Raw genomic sequence first — 27,440 nt, 5'->3', positions numbered from 1 at the left:
ATTAGAGGATACATAAGCATTTCAGAAAAAACGCAGGCACTTGAAGTTGGCGTCAGAGGTGTAACAGTTCAACAGAATCACAAGATGTCAATGGAAACTTACCTCTTTGACCTCTGCCCTGCAGCAGACGCAGAGGCAGCATTTGTTGTGTTGGATGCCTACAGCTGAAATGATTAGTTGATTGAATGATTAGTTGATCAACAGAAAATGTAGCAGCTAAAATTTAGATAATTGATTAATCGTTTAGATAATTTTTTTTAAGCAAAAATGGCAAAAAATTCACTGGTTGCAGCTTCTCAAATGTGCATACTTTCTGGTTTCTTAGTCTATGATAGTAAACTGAATATCTTTGCATTGTTGGACAAAACAAAACATGAAGCTGTCATCATGTGCTCTGGGAAACTGATGGGCGTGTGCTGACATTTTGTACTCTAAATGACTAATAGTGACTAATAATAATTAGTCAAGAAAATAAGTGAAGTCGAATTAAGTTATAACTGATAAATTGGTTGCAGGGTTGAAACAATTATTTGATGAATCACAAAAAATAATCAACTATTATTCTGTAAGCCAATTCTTCCAGTAAAAATGCTGGTTCCTGCTTTTCAAACATGAGGATTTCCTGCGTGGAAGTGGATTTTCTCCTACTGATTTATCCACACATCCATCTACACATCAGCCTGTTAATCCAGACACACACACACACACACACACACACTCAGGTGGCAGTGAACAGGTCTGACCACTATGCAGGACGATCAAATAAAGTCCTGAGGAAGGGACACACCTTTACCTGCAGGTGAAGGACTTCTGATCCAGCAGGATCTCAAGACGATGACAAAACTCCAGCAACATTCAACTGTTTGTACCACGAGGAATCATAAATAGTCCTAATTATATTATTTCATAGTGACAGTGTGAGGGTGTGATAATTACGCTAAAGAGATGCTTTGTGGAGAATTTGCATATTTAATGGCATAAAAGCACATTAAATGTAATCTCTTGATGTTTCTATGATGCTGTTTGTCTGTCAGTTAGATTAAAAATACATGAAAGGGGTTTTTAAATTAGCTTTTGATGTTTCCAATTGTAATGTAGGGCAATGAGTTATTATTGCGTTACATAAATTCCATCATTAACAAGTTTTTATTGATGATAAACAATAAAAATGATACTGAAGTGACATTAACATTACAAGGCATCAGTGTGTGCTGGTGATTCTTTATGTGTGTGGGTGCAGCTCTGCTGTTGGAGCAGTTTACATCAATAGGCTGGGAAATGTTTTTCTTCTTCTACTGTTTTCAATATGTTGTATTTACATTTTTTCTTTGAATTTCATTTGCTTTCCTTCAACTTCTAGTTTCTTTTTCTTTTATATATTTTGAGTGTTTTTATATATTCATCTATCACATTACTGCATTCGTCATTTTTAAATTGAATGTATCATCGCAGTGTGTGCAATAGCTCTGCAATTAAACTGAACTGCATAAAACAAACTAAACTAACTAGATTACAACCAAACTAATCAAACTGAATCAACAAAGTCAATTAGAACTGAAACTGAACTGAACAAAAAACTTTTTTGAATGTTAAAATCACATTTTTGTTAACTGAAAAGCAAACTGTACATTTATAAACTCATGCAAGGTGTTAATGTCATCATTTCCTTGTTTGCTATTGACATATTCTTGACACTTTGATAATGAAGTTAACTGAAAGATGTATTCACCTTGAATAACATGATTCATATATATACACTTCATATGCGGTCATGCAGTGGAAACATTCAGCTGCATACCTCCACACACCTATTAACACCCTGAGGATGAAGCACCTGTCTCTATTTACCCCCCCCCCCCCAAACCAAGAGTCAGTGAGCTGTAATCAGTGTGTGATGAATATCTACAGGCCATAACGCCACGTCTCATTCCAACAAGTCATGAAGGACATCAGACTGTAACAGGCGGGGCCCCGCGAGAAAGGCTTTGTAGTTTGGAAGGAGATGATGTTTTAATGACACCCAGATTATCTGGGACAGGTCTGCTTTCTGTCCCCAGAGTCAAAACTAAACATGGAGGAGCAGCATTCAGTCTTTATGCACCACATATCTGTAACAAACTCCCAGAAAACTTGAGGTCTGCTCTTAACTCTTATGATGAAAGGAAACTGTTGTCACTTGATGTCATGACAATCTTTTGGGTTTTCTGGACTCTGGAAGAAGAGGGAGTATACATCCATTTCTAATCAAAATGTATTTAAATATATCTTTTGATGAAAATGCAATCTGACCATCTACAGCAGAAATCATCAGGTCAACGCTTTGAGCAAACAACTGCTCAAGAAATGCTCTTGCAGTATGCCAGTCAGAAAAAACAGGGGCAGTTGGCCAAAAATACATACTTTATTTCTCATATTGCTTTCAGTGAGAAGAATGCATTCAGGTGTCAGATCATTGCAGACAAAGAGCGAAATAAAATGTCAATCAAACATCAAATGGAAAATTTGAATGTCTTGGCGTTGATTTGACCACAATGGGATCAGCTGATGGTATTCTCCCAGCTGTGGTGTTTCACTCCCTCTGCTGGTCAGAGAATGACATGTGAAGAGCGAATTTTATTTCAAAATTAAAAAGCTAATTTTGTCAATGTCCCTTATATCAAGTTCACATTATCAAGTTAACATCTGAGACTGAGGCTAGAGTAATAAACAACATTTTTTTTGTTTTGTTGCCAAATTCAGTTTGCGTTCAGTCTTGCCTGTTGAAAAGCAGTGATGCATGGGAAACTTTAAATCACCGCTCACTACTGTCACGCACAGCTGCTGCACTTTGCCATTATTTCTTTCCAATATTGCATGTCATGTGGAATCACTGACTCATCAGCTGCTCACCTGATTTCTATCTGCTTTTGACATATAAAAAAAAATCCTGTTGTCTTTTAAAACAACAGCTAACACCCTTCATTGACATACCTTTGTTTTGCTCTTGTTATAGAAACACTTGCTGACGTACTGTGTCCCTCCTTCACTGCTGCAATGACACAAAGACAAACATACCATCAGTGTTAGTCAGCATTATAGTGCGATGCTATGGTGAGATAGCAATTATCATTATTATATTATTTTTTGAGGGATGAGGAGGGGCTGTGTTCATTTATAGGGATGACTGTGTGTATGTGACGAAATAGCCAATGTGTCACCTCATTCATGAACATGTAGTCTGCTTGTGATGGATATGAAAGACAGGGAAAAAATAATTAGGCTTGGATATGTGTTGATTGTCTGGCTAATGACACCAGGGCAGTACTCTAAATGAGACCTACGGACTTACTGGCATTTGAGCACTAATTACATCGATCCATATCATCCTCTTCAGCGGTAAATAATCTTGGATCAATCCAAGCTCAATGGCACAGCCTACTGTCCACAAGTGGTACTGCAGTCAAACACAGTAAACAAAAGGAACCGCATTAAAAATGGAGGAATACGTTGGGAAGTCAATTCATGGATTTAATCATGTAAAAAGAACAACACAAACGGAAGCTATCCCTTATATCATCTTAATTATCAACGGTGTAAATAAAAACTCGTCACTGTCCACCGTCACGTGATTCAAGCGTAACTATCGTGTGTCAGTGCGCAGCCTTAAACAGGTGGACTCAATCCGGAAGTGAGATGCTCCTCGTCCCAACGATGGTGTCTTCCTCAGCGTAGTGCCAAAAAATGAGTGTTAAACATATAATATCACAGCGACAGGATGAAATATCTGTTATTTGAATGTCTGGCTACTGCTGATAATTAACAAATTGCCTCTGAAGGCGAACAGGATGCATAACATCAGAGCCGACGGAGGCTCCTACACGGTGAGACAATATACAGTAATTTCCCTTTTAATCGTTTGTTAAGGCTTTAGTTTTACTTTCTCTTCTCGCAGCTGGCGGTAAAACACGTATACTGATGTTTTGTGTATCTGTATTTTGTGTCTTTTCACCTGTAAAAATTCACATATATACAAAACTTTGAAGAGACCATATCAGAGTACTGTAAGTTAGATGCCGATGAGGGTGAGAGTAACCAAGTAATATTAAAATGTCCAATTATTTCACTTTGCATTCATCATTCAGTTACCACACAGACATAATGCTTACGGAAATACAGAAATGAAGTCATCGTTTTACTTAATATAAAGCTACTAACTTCATTTTACCTATCGTTTCTTCGCTTTTATTTTTATTTAACCTAACTGAATTCAACACGTTTCTGTCTTTCTTCTTTAGGATAATCTCATTGGGACTTTACTTGCCATTTTTGGAAATCTGCTTGTCAGCATCTCCTTAAGTATTCAGGTACAGACCACAAAAGAATTCTTTAAATGTACTTTGTTTTGGTGTTTGCTAATGTCATCCAAACACCCTAATAATAAGGTATTAGGTTTTCAAAGTAAGAGTTATTATGGTTAATTATAAGGAATAGCTTTTTTCTCTAATTTCTGTGTATCATATCCTTATATTATGTCAGTACTCTGTGTTAACATAGCATCAGGGTCACCATGTTAGAATAACCCTTTAGTGTTAGAGCTAGGCTGCCATTACAGTATCGTTATCAGCCTTCAGTATTTATTTGTACGGATGAAATTATAAACAGTTATCATCTCATCATGGTACATCACTGTCATTGTTTTTGTCCCTGTTGCCCATCCTGTCTGTACTTCTAACTGACAGTATCTCTACTGCGGAACCATTTTACCATGTTTGTTTGGTTTAGGCCTTCTTTATATGTTTGCTTTGTTTAAGCTAAGTATACTGCAGTAGACTTTGTGTTTACCCAAGTTCCTGTGTTTCACCCGCATGCTTTTCACTCGCAGAAATACAGTCATGTGACATTAGCGGGAGCCAAGGACCCGCGTGCCTTCTACCGCACTAAAACCTGGTGGTGCGGTTTTCTACTGACCTGTCTTGGGGAGGGAGCCAACTTTGTTTCTTATGCCTTTGCCCCTCTCGCTCTCATAGCACCTCTTAATGCTGTATCTGTCCTTAGTGAGTATTTATTCCCTAATATTTTAGTAGCAGATGTTCGGAAATACATTTTCATCGTTGATCATTGATTGTGAAATAGCCATAGAAATGGCTGTCTCAACTTTATTCACATTTAAAGGAAAATGTGTATTAACGTCAATGTTATGCTTTTCTTTTTGTTTTCAGCAAGCTCAATTTTGGGCTTTATTTTTCTGCGTGAGAAATCTAAGCCAAAGGACTTTGCAAGTAAGTTCAGCTCAGTATGTAACTGTAGATGTGTTTGCACTGACACTCGCATGCAAATAACATAGAACATGTGTCATTGTATGCAAATGAATTTAATCAGCCTCAAGGCACTTGGCAAATTACATACTGACTGCTCAGCTGCTGCAGTATAATGACAGAAATAACAATGAAAATGTTTGTCCATGTGCAGGCCATATTTTGTTGAAAATATAAGTTTGTAAGACGTCATAAAGTAAAATTATATTCTTTGTTTATGTCTGACTGAGTGCATGTCGTTTTTATACTGTGTGTTATTTCAGAGCGCTATGGGCTGTCCTTCCTGGGCAGTATCTTAACCATAGGAGGAACATACCTCTTTGTAGCATTTGGACCAAACTCTCATGAAAAACTCAAAGCAGAGAACATTGTGAGGCACTTTGTAGGATGGCCTGTTCTCTTGTATCTGGTAAGATATTTTCATTTAGCACATTTCAGAAGCACAAGGCTCAATACACAGTTGACTCAGTTCATCCCTGCTTTCAAATCTACTGTGCTTAATTTCCACCTCACACCCACTAAACTGATATAAAATGGTTGATTCAGCTGAAGCAGCCAAATGTGAATGTTGCTAAATAGTATATTAAATATGTACATATTGTATATCTTGAACAGAAACTAAAAGTCTAACTGCAAAACTCCTGTACACAGTTACAGTATTGTTAAATGAAATGTTCTTTTACACCTGTGGGCCAACAAAATGCAATTTTTACACACCCATTGCACTCATCATTTATGTTCTGCAAATATAACACCTTTTAAAAGCAATACAACAACCCTGCAGTACAGATTTGGTGACTCTCATGTTCTACCTCTCATGTTCTAACTCAGTGGTCACCTTTGAGGCTGTAGAGTTGATAAGAACATGTGCTGTTGTTCAGTCAGTGTTGGTGAAGCTCTATTTGTGACCGTTGTTCCTCTTTACAAGTTAATCTTTCCTGTGTTTGGCATGTATGTCTGTTCACCTTGCATAATTGCAGGTTGTAATTGACACGCCAAGCATTCAGGCGGTGACTACTCAACAATTACAACACTTACAAAGGCACCTGCACAAGTGTTTCACTCTAGGTGGAATATCATTACTGGTATGTGTCATCTGTAATCAAGGCCTGAGAATCACCATATTTGTAACATTTAAAGGCTTGTTACAGAGGTAAGAACAGGCTAGATAGTCACTCCCTGAATTGCTGGTGCATCAGTCACAAACACTGCATCATTATTTAATGTGGAAAGGAGTAAAAGTCTCTGAAACCGTGAATAAATACAGTATGCTGAACACTGGACAGCTGCTTTAGCAAAGAGAAACAGTGGTTTTAAGTAGAGCATCATGAACACTGACTGAGAGACAGTTGGTGGGATATTTCCTTTTACAACACTACAAGCTGCAGCTGTAAAAATGACCATCAAATTTAGTCTCAACCATAATCAAACATTACAAGGTTTACTAAATTGGTATCTACTGCAGGGCTGCTGTATACAAATTGTGTTCCACAAGCTTGCATTGAAAACAGCAAATTTCCTTCTTGACCTGTGTAATCATCGTAAATGTTTGTCAGATGAATCATGTTTTTATTGAATTTGGCAACAAATGTGGTGCTTCCTGTTTTGTTTATTTGATATTAATTTATTGTTGCTATTACCCTTATTGACAGCTCCTGGAGATCATCGCGTTCTGCCTGCTTTTATACTTCTACAAGCAGCACCGTGCTAACTACCTCGTTATTATTCTGCTGCTGGTCGCTCTACTGGGTGAGTCTCCGGCATTAAAGCCAGTCAATTTCATGCCGTCTGTAAAGTTAAGCGATTACCACACTTGATTAGAATACATTGCCACATTTTTAATGTTCAAAAGGCCCCTAAGCTGTTTGTTCTGTATTTAACTGCCTTTGACTTTGGTGCACAGGTTCTGTCACAGTCATAACAGTGAAGGCGGTGTCAAGCATGTTGATTCTCACCATCGAAGGCAACATGCAGCTTGACTACCCGATCTTCAGTGTCATGTTTGTGTGCATGGTGGCTTCAGTGGTCTTCCAGGCCGGGTGAGTAACAGGGTCATCAAAGACGATTCATTGAAAATTGGGGAGGGGGGGTGGTTTGCATGGTGGTTTCAGTCAGCTATAGTCATGTCAAAGATATTTTTTGCAGGCGAGCAAAATGAAGTCATGGTCTGTCAAGTTTTCTTAAATGGTAATTTTTTGTGTGTTGTTGTCTTCTTAGATTTCTCTCCCAAGCTTGTAAGCTGTATGACTCCTCTATGATTGCCAGCATCAACTACATCCTCTCCACCTTCCTTGCCGTGGTAGCTGGTGAGTTATGGGATTCTTTATGGGTTTTCTGTTTTGACAGGTAGTTTTCAGTCAGACATGTTTTGACCGGTGTATGCAAATCTCTATTGCTACAATAGAAAAAGAGTAGAGCTCTGGAGCACACACCTCAAGAGTCGCAACATAGAAGTCATGAAAGATTTCTTCTTTTCTGTTTTTTTCAGGAGCTGTGTTTTACTTGGAGTTTGAAAATGAAGACGTCCTTCACATCTGCATGTTTTTGTTGGGGTGAGTGATCATCCAACATAGTCAAAATGTCTCACAAAGACATATTGTAAAAAAGCAGCTGCAACTTTCTTCTGATTATTTTTTGTGTTGTACAGATCCGTATTCTGTTTCCTGGGGGTCTTTCTCATCACCAAAAACAGGAAAAGGACCAAGACCTTTGAGCCGTATGTCACCATGGATATGACTAATGGTTTGTATAAACTTTACTTAAATACTGAAAATTGTATCTGTTGATATTTAACAAGGTCAGTTGACATTTATCTGCTGACCTTAATTCATCTTTAAAGTTTTGAAGACAGTTTAAATTGTTAAACCTGCCTGGTCACTAAATATAAGGTGCATTACACATTTTGAATTGTCATTTTGACTCGCAGTTGCTTACTTGAACCTTATGCTACCTGTCCCTTCCATCATCAGGTGTCCCAATCATTCACGACAAAGGCCCGGTTATTCAGCCAGACTTCAGCGGTTCTTTCTCCTATGGAGCTCTGGTCAACAACGATGGAGTGGCTCCTGCTAGTCTGCCGGTCAACATGGAACCACCACCAGTCAGCTCCAGATTCAACGATGCCTCTCATGGCCTGCCTAACCTAAAGCAAGATTAAAACTTTTTTTCCCTTTACTCCACTCCACTATAAACAACAAGGACTTTGAAAGGCTAAGATGGGTATGCTCAGTTTTTTTTCACATATACACAAGACCAGCCTCCAGCCCAGTAGGGGGGGTTTCCACTGGGTGTTTTAGATGTTCTCTCACTCTGCCTTACACTCCCCACATGCTTTCCTTTCTGAAATCTCTAAACCAAAACGTGACCTTGAGAAGCAAAACTTGAGAAGATGTCAACTGATGTATTCATTCTAAAAATGAAGGGAAGAAACCTGAAGCCGCTGGATGTTGTGGTGGATTCACAAACATTGCCTCAGAAATGTGACAGCAGAGACGGTGTTGTGCCTTGAAGCTTGCTGCCTGTATTCTGTGTTAGCTTTGAGATGTAAGGACTCACTTCCATGACTGTTGAGCGATTTTGTTCCCATTCGCTCATTAATGGGAACATACAGCGATCTGTTCTTCCATTGAGTTACTCCTCAAATCCAGGCTGTTACCAGCAATGTTATATAATGTAGCTTCATACTTTCAGAGGACTTGCCAATGAACATTTTAACTTTAAATATCTGTCTTACATGAGAGGGTTTCACTCCACAATTTTCTGCCTCTTATTCTTGGAATTACATCGTATTACTGCTTTTTCCTGATGTGACCAAACAAACATGGGTGCAATTGTTCTAATTTATTGTAATGTATTTATTAATTTTAAATATAAGTTCGCTTTTAGGGTGCCTTAAAAAGTAGCTGTACACTGGATAAATTACTGTAAGGTGGTACATAACCCAGGTAGGTGAGTGAAGCATCACTGTAGCAGTTCAGTTATAAAAAGGCAACTTTAATCTGTCGGTCTCCAACATCTGAAACCTTTGAAAAGAAAGGTGATAACACTCAAATAGAAGGGAAGTGAATCATAGTTGCATCTTGAAATTACTGATAAAATGTACAACTAGTTAAATTTGTAATGTAAGTATAAAAATGTAATCTACTGTAGAAAGTGTGTAAGTTGACATGTTTTTCAGCTAAAATAATTTAGATATATTAATTTTGGTTTCCCCTTTTAACCTGATGCCTTGGAGGTTTCTGATGACAAATCAAGAAATAAAACCGAAAGTATGCAGTAAACGTTGCTAAATTAACATGTTTTTGTAGTAAAATGTTTTTCAAATGTAACCTTCCTGTCAAATTTTTACAAGCTGAAAGATAATGCAACAATAAGCTAAATGTCTGTTAAGCGATCGATGATTAAATACTCCATAATGAATGAATGGCTGCATAAATTGGACACACTCCACATGTACATGTATGGCAATGCATTTCTACAGTGTTATAATGAAGCCTTTCCACAGTATTCAGTACAGTCATTAGGGTTATGTGGCCTGTGGTTTGTGTGTTTGTATAAGCTCAACACTAGCGTCACTGTATAAACCAACGGAAGCCTCTCTTGTTATTAAAACTTCCTTCTAATGAACCAAAACTGCTTTTAAAACAGTTCACTGGTGCTGTACAAGTTAAAGTTTTTCCTATGTAAATTATTTATAATCTTGTGTTGTGAAGTTAATGTAACCTAGTTTTGGTGTATTTGGAACCTTGTGTCTTTGGTCGGTCAAAATTTGACTTATATGAACATTTGCAGTGATGCTTGCACAAGATCATACGTTGATACGTCTTTCAGTCACGATGATCTTCTGTTGATCACAGAAATTTTAGGCACAAGGTTTGCAACAGGTTTGAAGTTGAGACTTGGTGGTCAAACCTTGTTTTCTCCATGTTTACAAACTTAAATCACACTGATGTCACTCGCCAGACATGGCCAGACTTTTCTGTGTTAACTGCTTATTTGTTTTGTGACAAATAAATGTCTTAACATATGGCAGTATCGGAGTACCGTCATGAACTGTGTTGTGGGATATTGGATCATTCTAGGATGATATCTACTTTAGAAACTGCACACAGCCAGTGTCATAAAGTAACTAAGCACTGTACTTCAGTAGAACTGTGAGGTACTTGTACTTTACTTGAGTATTTCCATTTTATGCTTCTTTATACTTCTAATCAACTACATATCAGATGAAAATATTGTACTTTTTTAAAGATGAAAGATTAAACCAATGGTTTTTGGCTTGTGACCCCTCATATAAAAGTGTCCAGTTGGGGTCTTGTCAAACTTCTCAGATGATTTCATTTAAATAATTGTTTGATTTTCCAAAGAGGGAACATTATCTAATATTTTACAAAAAAGCAAAGTTTAGAGAAAATTCTGAAAAAGTAATACAAATTTGTGTGGCAGAATTTGGAGGGGGCCCCACCCCTAGGTTGGGAACTGCTGGATTAAACTACCTCACTGTTTATAAAGTAAATAATCAGTATTAACAATTTAATATACAATAATATATCTGTCACAGGGGCCATTTTATTGTGGAGCCAGCACTTTCACTTATTATACTTTAAGTACATTTTGCTGATATTATTTATGTGCTTTTACTCAAGTAGGATTTTAATGCAGATAATTAAGTATTACATTGGTACTTTTACTTAAGTGAAGGATCTGAGTACTTCTTCCACCACTGCACACCTACACCCCAGATACAGTGCATCCGGAAAGTATTCACAGCGCTTCACTTTTTCCACATTTTGTTATGTTGCAGCCTTATACCAAAATGGATTAAATTCATTTTTTTCCTCAAAATTCTACACACAACACCCCATAATGACAACGTGAAAAAAGTTGAGATTTTTGCAAATTTATTAAAAATAAAAAACCTGAGAAATCACATGTACATAAGTATTCACAGCCTTTGCTCAATACTTTGTTGATGCACCTTTGGCAGCAATTACAGCCTCAAGTCTTTTTGAATATGATGCCACAAGCTTGGCACACCTATCTTTGGGCAGTTTCACCCATTCCTCTTTGCAGCACCTCTCAAGCTCCATCAGGTTGGATGGGAAGCGTCGGTGCACAGCCGTTTTCAGATCTCTCCAGAGATGTTCAATCGGATTCAAGTCTGGGCTCTGGCTGGGCCACTCAAGGACATTCACAGAGTTGTCCTGAAGCCACTCCTTTGATATCTTGGCTGTGTGCTTAGGGTCGTTGTCCTGCTGAAAGATAAACCGTCGCCCCAGTCTGAGGTCAAGAGCGCTCTGGAGCAGGTTTTCATCCAGGATGTCTCTGTACTTTGCTGCATTCATCTTTCCCTCTATCCTGACTAGTCTCCCAGTTCCTGCCGCTGAAAAACATCCCCACAGCATGATGCTGCCACCACCATGCTTCACTGTAGGGATGGTATTGGCCTGGTGATGAGCGGTGCCTGGTTTCCTCCAAACGTGACGCCTGGCATTCACACCAAAGAGTTCAATCTTTGTCTCATCAGACCAGAGAATTTTGTTTCTCATGGTCTGAGAGTCCTTCAGGTGCCTTTTGGCAAACTCCAGGCGGGCTGCTATGTGCCTTTTACTAAGGAGTGGCTTCCGTCTGGCCACTCTACCATACAGGCCTGATTGGTGGATTGCTGCAGAGATGGTTGTCCTTCTGGAAGGTTCTCCTCTCTCCACAGAGGAACTCTGGAGCTCTGACAGAGTGACCATCGGGTTCTTGGTCACCTCCCTGACTAAGGCCCTTCTCCCCCGATTACTCAGTTTAGATGGCCGGCCAGCTCTAGGAAGAGTCCTGGTGGTTCCGAACTTCTTCCACTTACGGATGATGGAGGCCACTGTGCTCATTGGGACCTTCAAAGCAGCAGAAATTTTTCTGTAACCTTCCCCAGATTTGTGCCTCGAGACAATCCTGTCTCGGAGGTCTACAGACAATTCCTTTGACTTCATGCTTGGTTTGTGCTCTGACATGCACTGTCAACTGTGGGACCTTATATAGACAGGTGTGTGCCTTTCCAAATCATGTCCAATCAACTGAATTTACCACAGGTGGACTCCAATTAAGCTGCAGAAACATCTCAAGGATGATCAGTGGAAACAGGATGCACCTGAGCTCAATTTTGAGCTTCATGGCAAAGGCTGTGAATACTTATGTACATGTGATTTCTTAGTTTTTTATTTTTAATAAATTTGCAAAAATTTCAAAAAAACTTTTTTCACATTGTCATTATGGGGTGTTGTGTGTAGAATTTTGAGGAAAAAAATTAATTTAATCCATTTTGGAATAAGGGTGTAACATAACAAAATGTGGAAAAAGTGAAGCGCCGTGAATACTTTCCGGATGCACTGTATGTCTAGGGTTGGTGATGATGATGACGACGATGATTTAGAAGTCTATGGAAGTTAATTGTTCTTTATTTTGTAGCCATAAAACAGTTTAATTCATTTAGCAGTGCTTGTGGAGTCAGTATAATCCTATAATCCAGTATGCAATTCGGTGTGTAAAAAATCCCTCCGACCCTCCTGGCTTCTTTTTGAAACCCTGTCGCCTCATCTTGCTTGAAAATCAAGTATTGAAAAATAAAGATGGAAAATCAGCTTTAAACTGTTGTTCAAAATGGAAGTACCTTATTTCGAGTGTGCAACAGGTGGATCCAGAGAAGTGAACTGTGATCTATCTACTGTAGAAACATGAAATCTCTATAGAAATGTGACCACCTCATTATCTTCACACAGTGGGTGAGGCAGTTGATTGGTGCACGGACAGTGATGTGGCTCTCCGGGACGTCCTTGTCAAATTAAAGCGCAGTGTTTTTGTTCTGTTTTTTTCACAGCAGAGCCCTCTGAGCCACTTTGCTGTTCGCTCGCCACCAATCTTGAAGCGGAGCAGCCTCCCCCTGCTGCAGCCTCATTGGTCGCTGCGAGCCTCCGCAGGCATTTCATTGGTCTCACCTGCGGGTCCTGACGCCGGAGTAGGCTGCATCAAATAGTGTCCAATAATCCAGTAATGACGCCGACGCATCTGACAGCAGTCTCCAAACATATCAGAGCAGCTCCTGTTTGATAAATAAAATTTCACCTTAACATTCTGCTGTTAGTCCACTCGCCATGGGTCGTTTCGGCCGCTGTCACTGACAGTTTGAGGTAAGTAATACAGACTGAATCAATTTTCGCATTTGAACCAACTGGAAAGGGAAATTAAAGCAGTAACTTCATCTGTGCGCGTGCAGCCATGACTCAGTGTTAACTTTCTTTATTATAGCTTTAAAAACGGCATTTAGCGTTGGCAACAAAGTGCTTTCACGAGACAAGCTGTTACTTTTACGATAAACGCCCGTGCCGCAATTTAGCACGAGCCCTGTAAGTAATATCCAGGGGTTTCCTTGGTGTACACGCGATGCAAATGTTGATGTCTCGAGCTTCTACGGCCATTTACATTGTGGACATGTGATGTTACTGATGTCATTGCCTTCGCGTGCTCTATTTGCACATCATTCTACAGAGATTAAATTGCAGCAGGATTCAGTTTTTGGTCCATAGGCAATATACATGTCGCATTACTCCTAAATATTTGAGATCAGGTTGATTTTCAGATGGTTTTGTGCTGAAAATATGAATGTTAAGCTTCATTCGGTTAATTGTCCCACTAGGTGGCACTCTATCCCCAGTAAAATGTTGGAGGTTTCACATTAGGGTCAGACTTGGCTTCATCATATCCCTTTTCTTTTTTATAATCAGTGTTTTTATGTTTTCCCACGTGTTGCTTCCTTTTCCAACTAAAATGATTCGAGCAACATTTTTTAATAATTGATAAGTGTAATTTTTTTCTTTAGCAAATATGTGGAAAAAGTCACTGCTTCCAGCCTTTTAATAGTGAATATTGACTCATTGTCTTATTCGTCTATGATATTGAACTGAATATCTTTGAATTTTGGACTGTTGGTTGGACAAAACAAGCAATTAAAATACATCCCATTGGGCTCTGGGAAATTATGAAGGACATTTTTCATTATTTTATGAACTAAACAGTTAATCAATTAAGCAAGAAAATAATCAGCAGATTAATCCAAAATGGAAAGAATCATTAGTTGCAGCACTAAAAATGATATTTTTATGACTTTATTGGATTGTTGCACAAATATTTTTGAAAGTGAGGCTAACACTTATAGAGAGTGTTGTTTCAGCCAGTATAAACGTTACAGTACAACAAGCCATCATTGAAAGACTGGGAGCAGGTGGTATGACGATGATTTTCTCGTAGTCACAAGCAAGTGTCCAGATATAACTGAACCATGAAGAAAGATAGAATCAGGAATACAGACCTACAAGTGGATCTAAGCATGAAACTTGCACCTTTTTCTCTCCTATTTATTTATTTTTTGTTTGCCTCATCTTTGCTCCTGTTCATCTTTCTCCCTTCTCTTGTGATCTTTAACTGTCACTCCTTCTTACATCTTCCTTCTTTTCCCTCTCCATTTCTCTCTTATCTATCCCATAGCCTGTGTAGTATCATTACTAACACTTTGGTGCAACCCTGTAATCTTCACGCTCCAGTGTCTCACTATCACATCATTCTCCCTGAGCTTTTTCCACAAGCATCCAGCCAGTATATTCACCTTATCTCCCCACTCCTCTCTGCTCAGTTCCCAGCCTCTGTGGTCCCCCACCTGCCTGTCAGCTGCCTCCTAAAAGGCTTCAACATGCTGCGAGAGAGCTCCAAGGCATGGAGCAATGGCTCGGAGGCTTACAGCAGCGATCCTGAGGAGGACGAGGAGGAGGAAGAGGACATGGTGTTTGGGGAGACTGATCAGGATGGTGTGGCGGAGGAGATGATGGATCTGAGCGACCTCCCCACGGCGCTCTTTGCATGCAGCGTCCATGAAGCTGTATTTGAAGAGGACGTACACAGGGTGAGCAAACTCACTTTCTGGGTCAAATTTTGGGGGTTGTGTGTGTGCGTGTGTTTGTGGGTTGGTGCGTCAGTCTGTGTGCGTTTGAGTCATCCTGCTGAATGTGTCAGCGCGTCCAAGATTCAAAGCCCAGCAACATGTGCATGATGTCATCCACAGCTTTTTTCTCCTGTCTGTCGAAGTCCACACACACACACACACACATACACACACACACACACACCTGATGCTATTATATATTTGCCAGGGAACATGAATGCAGGGCAGCAGATTACAATATGACTTGCACAGAATCGTGAGCCTTTCATCACCTCATGCCGTGTGTTATTCATGCCCACGTATGCTTTATAGATGTGGCAACAGGCCTCATTCAAAATCCCACATACAGACAGGTTGCAGACATCAAATAGTCACAGTCACATTTGTGCCCATGCTCACACATACTGTCTATATTCTGTTAAGGCCTCTCTAAGATGAGTCTCTGTCACAGCCCCTCAGAGCAGGAATACTTGAGATCACTGGATCCTGTTTTCTGGAGGAGGATACAAAGAAATACTTTTAATTTTCTGCCCCTCTAATCCAATTATGCTACCCTACCACCCCTCCATCCTTCCAGCATGCTTTTTAAGTCTTTCATTCTCAGTCAAGTCTATCCATCCATCTCTCTCCACTGTATGTCTCTAAAAGCTATCCACATGCATCTTCCTCACAACATTTTTCTCTCCTCTTTCTGATCACTTGCTTGTCCCCCCCCCCCCACACTCAGTCTCCCTCCTAAGCGTTCTTTATTTATCCTCTCTATGTATATAAATGCAAAGCAGAGAGAGCAGGCTAAATCTGGCGCGCGCACAAAATCCCTTTAAATGAATCACTCCCGCTTTGTGAGGTTGCTGTTTGTACACCCGTTGCTCCCAGCGGCGGAGTCTGCCCCCTTCCCTTCCCTTTCGTTTTTTGCCTCCTCACTTCATTACGATTCACTCTCCGGCTTTTAAGTGGAAATGCCACCCACACACCCTTCAGTCAGAGCATGTCAATAGATTGTTCTCCATATGGCTCAATTAAATGAGCTCCGCTAAAAATAGAACTTTTGACATTTATTTAAACTTTCAAAAATGAGGACAGGAAGGGATGAGGTATGAAATAATAAAAAAACAGGTTGCTTGTGATATTTTCAAAGCACGAACGGGGACTCTATGAGGTTGTTTTTGGCTTGTAGCAGTGCTGTTTGATTCTGCACACACACAAACACACACAGAGTCTGTAACTTATTCTAAATTTGCAAAATTTCAGCATTTTCCTAACTGCTAAAAACTTGACATCTCTAAACTCGGTGTCTACATCCTCTGTGAAGAACAGGGACATGGCAACCTACATTTTTGTGTCTTTGGGCTCTTGGCTCCCTCCCAACACCGACATTACCTTCTGTTTCTGTTCTCAAAGGCCTGCATGCAGGAGGATGGGCTGTTTCTGTAATCACACTGTGCTCTTTTAGAGAGGGAGGGAGGGACAGAGAGAGAGAGAGACATGTGCCCTCATATTTATAAGAAGCTCTTAGCAAGCTGTAAAAGCCTTTTTCCTTTCTTCTGCATTAGTGAAAAGAAAGTAAAAACCTAGTGGCACACTTTTCTCTTTTATCTGCGTTATTTTGTTCCCCTGACCAGCTTTTAGGTAAAATGGAGAGACGCCTTAAAAGTGCTTCCTGTTTTTTCAGGAAGTTCAGTTGAGGTCTGGTCAGATTAGCCCACCTCTCCACTGAAATGATTGGGTTTATTATTCATTAACTAATTAAAATGAATTCTCATGATTACAACAGCGCTGTGCCACTACACTTAATGAACTCTCATAGAGCCCAAATCAACGCTCTCTCAATTAAAATATCAAATGAGTATTATTTTTCATTGGCCATGTGTCATTATTACAGACAAATGCAACATTTAAAGATAAGGGTTATAGTACCCTTTTTCTTTAATGCTAAATCTCAAAAAAAAGGTCACACTGTTGGACGCACTCTGAGCATCATAAAGATCATTTAGGTGACTATTTAAAATTTATTGAAGGATTTTAGATGAATGCATCTGTTTTGCCTATCTCCTTCTGCACCATTTAACATTCACCATTCATGAAAATCAAGATTTGCTTGAGAAAGATCATTCTTCACAGTGAAGAGCACATCAGCAAGTCTTTCCTGTTGCGTGAAAAATACCTTTATTAATCACATGGCATTCCTTCCTGAAAAAAAATGTATTGATTGTTTGTGTATATGATTCAGTTTTCTATTTTTTTTTGCTCCTATTTTCTAATATTTCTTAATATTTCTTAATGTCAGATATAGAATGCCTGTCTTGTTGCTGTCTCCAACATGTATATACACGTGTGTGTACATATATATATATATATATATATATATATATATATATATATATGTGTGTGTGTCCACCCAAATCAAAGAGGCATGATCAACTACATTCAGTATATGAATACGATTAACAGCATTGTGTTATAGTGAACACAGCCACTGCGGCTTCTGATTTTGACATGATTCATTATCTATTGCCCCCACAGAAAACAAGTGTGTACGAGGAGTGAGGGAGTTACAGACAACAGAGTTGTGAGCAGGCAAAGTATGGAGGCGAAGTGGTTGTCAAGAGTAAGGTCAGAGAAGCCATTATAAGTCGTCCCTCATAGTGTCCAGTGTATATCAGGCCTAATCAGCGCAGAGAAAAGCTTTCATCGTTGCTCCTGCTGCTGTCAGACTGAGCTCACCTCAATCCATAACCAGTGCAATCAAGCAAGAACGAGCTGCAAGCTTAATACAACACCAGGCAAAATGTTTTTTTATCTTACAGGCAATAGAAAACAAAACAATATGTTTTTAAGGTGCTGCCCTGCGTTGTTAAAGGATTAGCTGCACCAAATCAGTACACCCCCTGCATGCAACATGCCTAGCACCAAATGGCTGACAGACAGGTTAGTGACTAGCTGATGAACACAGTGGAGCATTTAGCAGCTAAAAGGGAAAAACAGGGCTAAGAGTAAGTGAATATATATTAATATTAATATATATCAATGCTATATTAATATATTATATATTAATATAGAACCGGTTGGGCTAACTGTTTTTTCTCTTTTTACTTTTACTCTTGTGGACTCTGTGTTGTACTTCTTATGAGGACTTAATGTTGGTCTTTCACTGATGATAGTGTGTTTCCTCCTGGCATGGAGAGATGAATATACTGTGAAAATGACAGTTTTCAATACTCTGTACTATTGAGCATTGAGTTTCAATTCCTAGTCCTTCTTATCCGCAACAGCTTCTGTTTTTTCCAGACAGTGCCCCCCTTGCTGTAGATAATACACAGTAGACTCAATAGATTTCAATGGGACTAGTTTTTTGGTGGGAAATTGTTCCAAGGAAAACAGTCCACAGTGTTGTTTATAAGCACATTAAACCAAAACTATTGCAGTAGCCATTAGATAACTTGTCAGGCATCTTTACTGCATGAAGACTTACAAACATTTTCCTAACTGTTCCTGTTAGCAATGCATTAGCCGTGTAGCAGCGATAGACTGCCGTAAGTATGTGACAAATTGATCTGCTTTGGTCGACACAGCTGTCCCACTTCAGTCGAATGTGTTTGACAGTGTGACTCATACATATATCGGACGATAAAGTAAGACAACCCCAGCAGCAAGTGGAGCAATGAAACACATCAGGGACTAAAGATAGCGTGATAGAGGATGTGAAAAGTGAGATGTAAAGTGAGTGTCAGTGCATGCGTGTGTGTTTTATGTGCGCGTACATACAGTGTGCATGCATGCGCGTGGTAGTGATATGTTTGCATGTGTCAGACGGACTACGGTCTATTTTTGGGTGTCGGTCCCGGGGGGTGAACGTGAGGGAGCGGGTGCTTGGCAGGCTGAAGGTCAGACATGATGCAGTGCAGAGTGAGTGAGTGCCGCTGGCCTCTGCTCCTGCTGCGGCCTGGATATTATTCTGGTACACTGACCGGGGTTGTCTCACCGACCTGGCTTGCTTGTTTTGCCTTTATTTATCAAACAGAAGAAAGAACAACAAGCAATTTTAAGAGAAGCAGCAACAATGGAAAGCACAGTTTTGGTTAAATTGAGCTGTTGTGGCACTCAGGGTGGCAAAGTATTTTTGTTTTTCTTCTGCAATGACAAGTATGTTACTCCTTGCATTTTGATGAGTATGTCAAGTTGAATTCAGCATCTAGGTTTTCCAGTAAAATCTGAGCCTCTGCCTAGGCCACAGTTATAACCAGGCAAGCTAATACTGTGGCATGATTGTGTGACAAAATATCACCTAATGATAATTTCTGTGTTTACATAACAGTTTGAACATATATTAATAAAAGTAAGCCAAACAGTAAGGGGATATGGTATGTAAGGTAAAGCTTAAAGCCCCTGCACACCCACAGTGAGCCCACGCAGTTGATTTTAATTATTTTGGCTGATTACGGCTCCTCTCAGGACGGGATGGGTTTGTACAGATTGTGCTTGATTGACATCTTCCTCGCTCTCCTGTTTTACCTGTTGGGACGGAACAAATTACACCTTAATAATTGGGTGTGCTCAAAACCCAACCAGTGAAGTGCCGGTTAGTGCCAGTCAAAACTGGTTTCCACTTCATTTCAATTCAGTATGCAAAACAGCCTGGCAACATGCCACTTTTGCCATCTTGAACTGACAGCGCTGTGCGACACATTAACAAATACCACGTGTGCCAACAACATTGTAAACAATGCAGACTGATAAACACATATTTGACATGGCTTGTGCCACAGCATCTCCACTGTTAGCTGCTGTTTGATTAGCAGCTGATAGAGATTCACCATCATACCTGCTGCCTCATGTCCATTTAAACGGGTGTCCCCACTCTTTCCGCTATGTAACAAGCAGCATGGCTAAATGGAATACAGCCATAGGTGTTTTTCACATGAGACATTTTGATATGTGACAGTAGAACAGGTGTAAATAATAAAATGGATGATGGTTGAATTTCATTGAGCTGCTTCAGTTTCAGAGGTTCACTGTCACTCTGTTGTGACTTACTGGGAGACTGAATAGAGCAGAGCCTTCGTTAATGTTACTAGTAACACCTGTGCTTTTCCTGCTATGGCAAGTCAAAGGCTGTGTCTGAAAGCACTCATCTCTATTCCCTATGTAATAAGACACTCATGTAGTTTGCTCTATAGTGAGCTGTAAATTGAGATTTTGGACACTTATGGATCATCACTGACAGCTGTAGAATCACACAACTATCATTTTTGCATCTATAAAATGTGGAGTAATGCATTGTTGGGATGTTAGCATGGAAAGTACTTTTTTAGTGAGAGACTTTTTTAAGTAAATAGGGAGTGATTTCAGACACATATCTGTTGTGAAAAAGGCCTATTTTCAGTAGTAAGTACGTGAAGTGCGGTGCCCTCGTGTAATTCATAATTCACCCACCTTCAACCTGAGCTGAGGTCTACCTAGTTACACTTGGTAATGAACCGCTACAAATACACACAACAAAAAATAGCCTAATTTAGGCGGTTTATCTGGTGTGGCTAGCAGTGGGGATAACCATCTTGGAATGAACACTCCTAAGTCGGAATAATGCATCGTTCTTTGAGCCTTCTTTGATTCTCATGTCACCTTGGGCTCTCAGAACTTGTGATAGGCCAGTGATTTTTAACTATTTTCTGACATTTTATTGACAAATGTTAACCGTTACTTTCAGCCCTACTTTCTCATATATTTCTCTTCTTTTCAAAAAAAATTCACCACAAGAAAGCAACTTTTTGCCTTTCTGAGTTGCTCTTTTGTACACAAAGAGGCTGATCCCTGGGGTTTCTATATTTGTACTCGGGAGACATACAGTAATGATAACGCACTGTAATATTAAAAATACCCTGTGAACTCCATTAATGTGATTTAATTACCTCATCGTCTTGAAAAAAACACTTCACACAGCTAATCAAATCCAGTTACATAAGTCTGTTATGTCATCTTGTACTTTCTCAACCTCAAACATCTATTTAAAGACAAAATCCTTAAATCCTCATCATGATAAAATAGTGTTTTTTCATATATTGATACAGTACCACTCCCACACCTTCAACGTGAGAGCTTCAGGGAAATACATTTTTCCTCTTTGATGTGAACTCATGATTGGTTTTGTGTACGGTTGCTTTGATAAAAGAGACGGCTCATCTTGCCCCACCCTCGCCAACAACACAAGGGCTGATTATGAAACTATAAGATTTAGGATGATATGTACTGTAAGCCACTGTGTGTTATTTGTTCTTAGGTGTGCTCCTGTGATTCTATTTAAATCAAGATTATTTTCTGGTTCAATCAGTCTAAAAAAAGAAATGTTCTGTGGGCACTTTCAAGAATAGCAGTTCACAATACAACAAGAGAATATGATCTCTTATTTGACTGATGCCAAGTATAAATGGACTCCCATGAACTGAGGCATAACTGCAATCATACAGTCCGTGAAATAGAAAAAAATGAAAAATGTCCTGCAGATGATTGCTTTTAGGTATGAAGGTATAAAATTAAAAAGCTGAAATAAACCCGCAGAAAAGAGGTGAGGGTTTACGAGAAGCAGTTTTGGATCTGTCTGTCTCTCCGTCCATATTCTATTTGTACTTTAAAAAGACATATTTTAAAACTGGAAAGGTTTTTCTTTAGACAGTCGGTTGGACTGTGTGGTTCATCAAAAAGTCGTCACTTGTGAATAGAGACATTGTGCTCCACTGTACAGTACCAGCTCCACTTTGGCTCGACTCCTTATTTCTTTTCTTTTACCTCTCTGTTTACTTACAGAACTTTGTTGACGTCTTAATGTTGTGAGTCTGCAAAGCCTGCTTCCCTGTGAGGCCGCTTCTTGGAGTTATTTATTGGGAGAGAGGTGGGGAGACCGGCGTCCAAATCAATTTCTGCCTGTTGTCATTTACAGAAAAGGACTATTGACAGTTTGTTGTTGTTGTTGCTGATTTTTCTCCCTGCACTTGTTTTTCACTGTTGTTACTTTGCTGGAAAAGGAAAATACAATCATGTATGTGACTCTCCGCAATTCAATTCAGTTTACTTTGGTTCTTGTTTATTCCTGTTTTTCTTCAGAGCTTTCGTTTTGTTCATTTCTCCCATGAGTGCTTTTCTCCTGTTATTTAAGTGTGTGTGCATCTCACTGTCTCTGCCTCTCGCTATCTCTATCATGTTGCTTATTGATGGTCTATACCCAAGTTAATGGCAGTCTGGTAGCTATAGCATCACTCATTTTTTCCCTTTCATTTAGTTTGCTTATGTGCCAGCCTCATCCTTTTAAAGTTTGCAATCTTATCGCACCATTTCACCACTTGTTCTCATCACAGTTGCCATGAGGATCCCAAGGCTTTAAATTAGATCTGTTTGAAGTGAAAGAAAAGAGAGCTCTTCCTATCCTCTGGTGAAGGGTGTATCATTTCTTTCTCCCTCTTTGTTTGCCTGCCTCAGAAAATGGCACCCACTTCTCAGAGCACTGTGTTGTCTTCGAAGCTCTGAGACTGCCTCGGGCCCTTCTCTGCCTGTTTTTTCCCCTCGCTTTTTGTTGTGTCTGGTATTCAAGCAGCGGCGATGCCTGCATGCGGGTCGGAGAGTCCTAACCCATCCAAAGATTTGACCTGATTTCAAAGCAATCAGTGGAACCAACGGCACGTGTCGCTCTGTGCTTCCTCGTCCATCCCCCTCCTCTCCCTCAGTCTCTGTCCCGCTCACACAGCTATACAGCAGCTCATCTCTCCAGCTCCTAAGCTGCTGGACTGGGTTAAAACACTGAACAGCTGCTGGTGGCCCACCAGATGTGGGCTGTGAACCAAAAACATACTATCCTGTTTGGACAGTGTTTGTGATGCTGTTTGTAAAAGCACTCTGTACATAAAGCAGCATTTGTTATTTCATGGATTTACTAATTTACATATATTCATATTGAAAGATATTCTCACAGCAGGTTTTATATTTTAAAAAAAGCTTTTCCCACCATACCCATCAAAAACATTATATTCAAAAAATAACTATATAACTATGAAACAGCCATCATACCCACTCTATATTGTTAGATCATTTCTGTATTAACACAATTGTAAGTATTTTGTTGAAGTTTATGTTTTTGTAACTTGGAGTCGCGTCAGGATTCCATACAGGGTCACCTGATATCCAAACTTGGGATGTACTGATCTGAGACTGTGGATAGGACTGCAACTATTATTCATTAAACTCTCAGACCTTTTTTGTGATTAATCAAATAATGGTTTAGTCCATAAAATGCCAAAAAATTGTGAAAGTGCTCTCACTATTTTCCCGGAGCTGAGTTGACCTCTTCAGATAACTTGTTTTGTATATTTAATTTACAAAGACATGAAAACAGAAAAAGCAGCAAATCCTCAGGAAGCTGGAAATGGAAAATATTTGGCATTTTTCCTTAAAAAAATTAACAGTGGATCAGTGTCAGTTTGAGACTGACCTTATTATTTCAACTGATTGGGAATGGTCTGATACGGTTTCAAACTATATAGAATAATATAATTTGCATAAACATCTGCTAAAAAGAAAAAAGAATGTTCTACTATGGTGCATTATCCCCCTTTTACTGTATCTGCCAATTCACTAAGTTTTGTTATTGATCACTGCATCCCTATTCCAAAACATATCTTTGTTTGTATGAGGTTATTTTCATAAAAAATGAATGAAACATTTTTTAATACTTATATCAGACTTTCTATGAAAGCCATACAGAGCACGTGTATGCTCTTAATAGAGTAATGTTCAATATGCTTTAATTCACATGGTAACTTGCCAGCTATTTTCTGGAGTAATCAGAATATCAGTTAGTAAACCAACAGTTAAAGGCACAATATGTAACATTTCTGCATTTAAGTGTCTAAAAACGACTACTTATGTTATATATTTTGTTGAGTTGTGTGCTACATTATCCCAAATGTTTTCAACAATGTTCAAACCCAGAGAAATACATGATTTTATTCAAGTTAACAGTGCATTTAATTTGGTCGCCTGTCAATGCCATGATCCCACGCTACTTCATGATGTCATCTAACTGCAAAATGACATACTTAGCATTTAAGTATTTCTCTATAACCCTAAATATTAATTCATTCATATTCAAAGTTATGTATTATTTATTAAGAGCTAAACACTCAAAAATCAGCTAGTCTGCTTCATTGAGTGTAGTCATCAGATTTAGATTCAGGTGTTGCTAAATCCTGATTGGTGGTCAGAAGTACGTGACGTCACCTTTTTCCACCTGAGCCACGCCCACTTTAAACCAGTGAGAAGAGCACAGACAAAATGTCTCAATTGAAATAACTAAAACTGTCCTAACTTTGGCAAACATGTTATAATAAAAGTCTACAAGTTTTTCAAATAGTAATATGAGATATTCCACTTGTACAGTTGCATGTGCACATTTCCCATGATAGCAGGCTCATTTTTGTTAATTAGGAGGAAAGAGTTACAGTCAGAATCGGCCTCTGGGAGTTGTCTATCACTATTAATTAAAGCTTGATTGCCAGAAGTCATGTAAAACTTAACTGTCAACATTTTTCACATCCAAATCACTAAACGCTGCAGCAGCGACATTTCCTCGCTCACATTTCATCCTGTCGGCTTGTCTACAGAGTTCAAACCACCAGATAAAACAAACTTCTGGCTTTGAAGTTGTGTTGATCGAGGCTGCTCGTGTTTGTCTTTTACAGTTGGTGGCTGGTGTGTGCTCGTCCTCAGGTATTCATGCTGTCCTTTGCACCTGACAGGACCCCTCTCTCTCCCTCTCTCTCTCTCTCTCTGTCTCTATTTTCACTCGCCCTCTCACTACTTTTATTCCCTATACGCCATCCCGCCTCTCTGTGCTTCTCTGTTCTCCCCCGCTCTTTCTCACCTACACTCTGTAGATTTGTCTCTCTGCCCTGTAGACACTCTTTTATCCTCCCATCCCTCTGTCTCCCCCTGGCTCTCTGCGCCTGTACTTGGCTGCCTGCTTTATAAATAGCTTGGCCTAGATTACGGCAGCTGCATTGGCGCTGGCACCAGGGGTTGGTTTGGCTGGGCCAAGTGAGGTAGCCTGGTGTGTAACAAGAGGTTGGCAGTGAAGGGATGGAGCGTGTGTGTGTGCGTGTGTGTTTGTGTGGGAAGATCATGAGGATATTGCAGCCGCAGCCTATCTGCATGCCTGCAGTGGCCGAGCTCCAGAGTTTGTTTTCATTCCTCCCATTCTTCTGCTGTCACATCACACACACAGACACACACATATACAGACAAAGCTCATATCACTCGTGTGTCTGTGAGAACTGTTGTCATATTTTTATGCATTTCTATTTTGGGTGAATTCTTGTAGTGAATACATGTTTAATAATGTGTGTTTGTGTGCATGTGTTCAGTTTGAATTCACTTGTGATGCAGCACAAATACAGTATATATTTGCATCATTGTGTTTATGTGTTTTGCATTGATAGGTTCTGTGTGTGCAGGCGTGCATTAACATACATGTGTGTATTATGAGCATGCGTATATCAGCCCCACCGTGATGATCCACTGCCCTGATTTCCTCCCTCCTGCTCCTCTGCAGAGCTCCACTTCAGAATACAAATTCTGCTCGTCAGTGAGTCTGAGACACAGCGTCTCACCCTCATCTCTGCTGCCTCTCTGCCTCCTCCTCTTCTCATCTCTTATAAAGTGCATTGTGCACGTTAGAGACTCTGCAACACTTAGATTTCTGCTTTTCGATGAACTGTGTGCCTTATCAGTGAATTCATGCTGCATGTACAGTATATTCATTTATTTTTACATGCACATGAAGAAACAGAGGCTCCATTTCCTAAATCTAACCATCTCCTTTGTGCTTATATTTGCATGTATATATTTTGTTATGATGCATTTGCATATTTGGTCGTCAAAAAACTTTAAAACCTTTCAAAAAGGCTTTCACTGCATCACCACAAAATTAGATACAGTGTACAGCTGAAACATCTGGATAATCCTTGAAGGAATAGTTCGACATTTTGGTTTTCTTGCCGAGAGTCTGATGAGAAGTAGGTTTAGGAGGTCCTGGTTGCCTTTGAACATGCGTATAAAGTATACCACAGTACACATTGTAAGTGGGTAGATTTATTCCAGAAATAAGATAAGCAACCACTTCCTCCTATTTAAAATAATTATTGATATCGAAGTAAAACACCTACTAATACTGTTATTAACAAGTCTGAGAAGGTGGCAGCATTTGAAAGGTTATAATCATCTGCATTTTGTAAGAAATGAGCCATGCTCTTCTCACTTACAAATTCTCATTTGAAATGGATAAAGAATGTGTTGTGTTTTCCTACATGGAGTCTTGTTCGGGGCATACTGACTGTGAGATCTAACAGACGGAATTGTGAATGAGGAGAAGAGAATTGAGAATGAGGAGGAGGAGGAGGAGGAGAGCTGCAGAATGAGGCCAGAGAGGAAGAAAGGTGCTTCATCATCCACAGTGATCCATCCTACTTATCAACAGCGACAAAAGGGATCAGAGGAGTGCATCGACACAGTGCTTCGATAACCGAAAACATTTAAGTATACATCCAATGCACTGTATGGCAATGTTAAAGCAGTATACACTATACAGCAGCATTTTTTTTCATCAACACCACCCGGTATGTCCATTTGAATTGATTTTAATGTTATTTAACATTATTATTTATATAAAAGTTGATAATGTTACAATATATTTTTTTCCTTACAATTAAATTGTCAGTGTTTAGGTCAGTTTGTTCAAGTTTGCATTCGTACTACAGTACAAGCACTTTATCCATTATCCATATCCATTTATCCATTACCTTTAGCTATCCATTTTTAACCATTTATCCATATCTTTTAGTTAACTATTTCAACCATTTATTGATGACTTTTTGCTATTTCAGTCCTTTGTATCCATTAACATCAAGCATCCATTTGTCCATGACTATTTCAGTCAGTTATCCATATGTTTTAGCTATTTCAACCATTAATACAATGTTTCTGGCTATTTCAGTTAATTATCACCATCAACATTAAGCAACCATTTGTCCATTACTGTTAAGCTAACTATTTCGACTTCTCTGCTCGCTCGCTAACTTCATGTTTTCATGCATTTTCAATCGCAGCACGTGGTGTTTCAACTGCCTGAG

At 39.4% G+C, this 27,440-nt stretch overlaps 2 protein-coding genes across 4 annotated transcripts in view; both read left to right on the top strand.

Annotated features, from left to right (window-relative positions):
- Positions 1 to 3,775: 3,775 nt before the first annotated feature.
- Positions 3,776 to 10,319, top strand: nipal3 (NIPA like domain containing 3). The gene is made up of 11 exons (XM_070920327.1): positions 3,776 to 3,860; positions 4,275 to 4,343; positions 4,862 to 5,033; positions 5,199 to 5,258; positions 5,558 to 5,703; positions 6,947 to 7,043; positions 7,198 to 7,333; positions 7,512 to 7,600; positions 7,783 to 7,846; positions 7,942 to 8,036; positions 8,264 to 10,319. Exons 1-11 carry the CDS (start codon positions 3,825 to 3,827, stop codon positions 8,449 to 8,451), a joined length of 1,152 nt encoding a protein of 383 aa, XP_070776428.1. The 5' UTR covers positions 3,776 to 3,824; the 3' UTR covers positions 8,452 to 10,319.
- Positions 10,320 to 14,988: 4,669 nt separating this feature from the next.
- rcan3 (regulator of calcineurin 3) overlaps positions 14,989 to 27,440 on the top strand; it is a 34,776-nt gene continuing 22,324 nt past the window's right edge. For 2 of the 3 annotated variants that reach the window (XM_070920517.1, XM_070920514.1), the window contains exon 1: positions 15,022 to 15,231. In XM_070920517.1, coding sequence (XP_070776618.1) covers positions 15,022 to 15,231 — 210 coding nt within the window. Of the gene's footprint in view, positions 15,232 to 27,440 lie in introns of all 3 variants that reach the window. The other variant, XM_070920518.1, reaches the window with a different exon arrangement.

The sequence above is a fragment of the Enoplosus armatus genome, chromosome 15 (genome assembly GCF_043641665.1).
Source record: "Enoplosus armatus isolate fEnoArm2 chromosome 15, fEnoArm2.hap1, whole genome shotgun sequence".
Taxonomy (NCBI): Eukaryota; Metazoa; Chordata; class Actinopteri; order Centrarchiformes; family Enoplosidae; genus Enoplosus; species Enoplosus armatus.
Note: the sequence above shows the minus strand (reverse complement) of the source record. Positions and strands in the feature narration are given on the sequence as shown.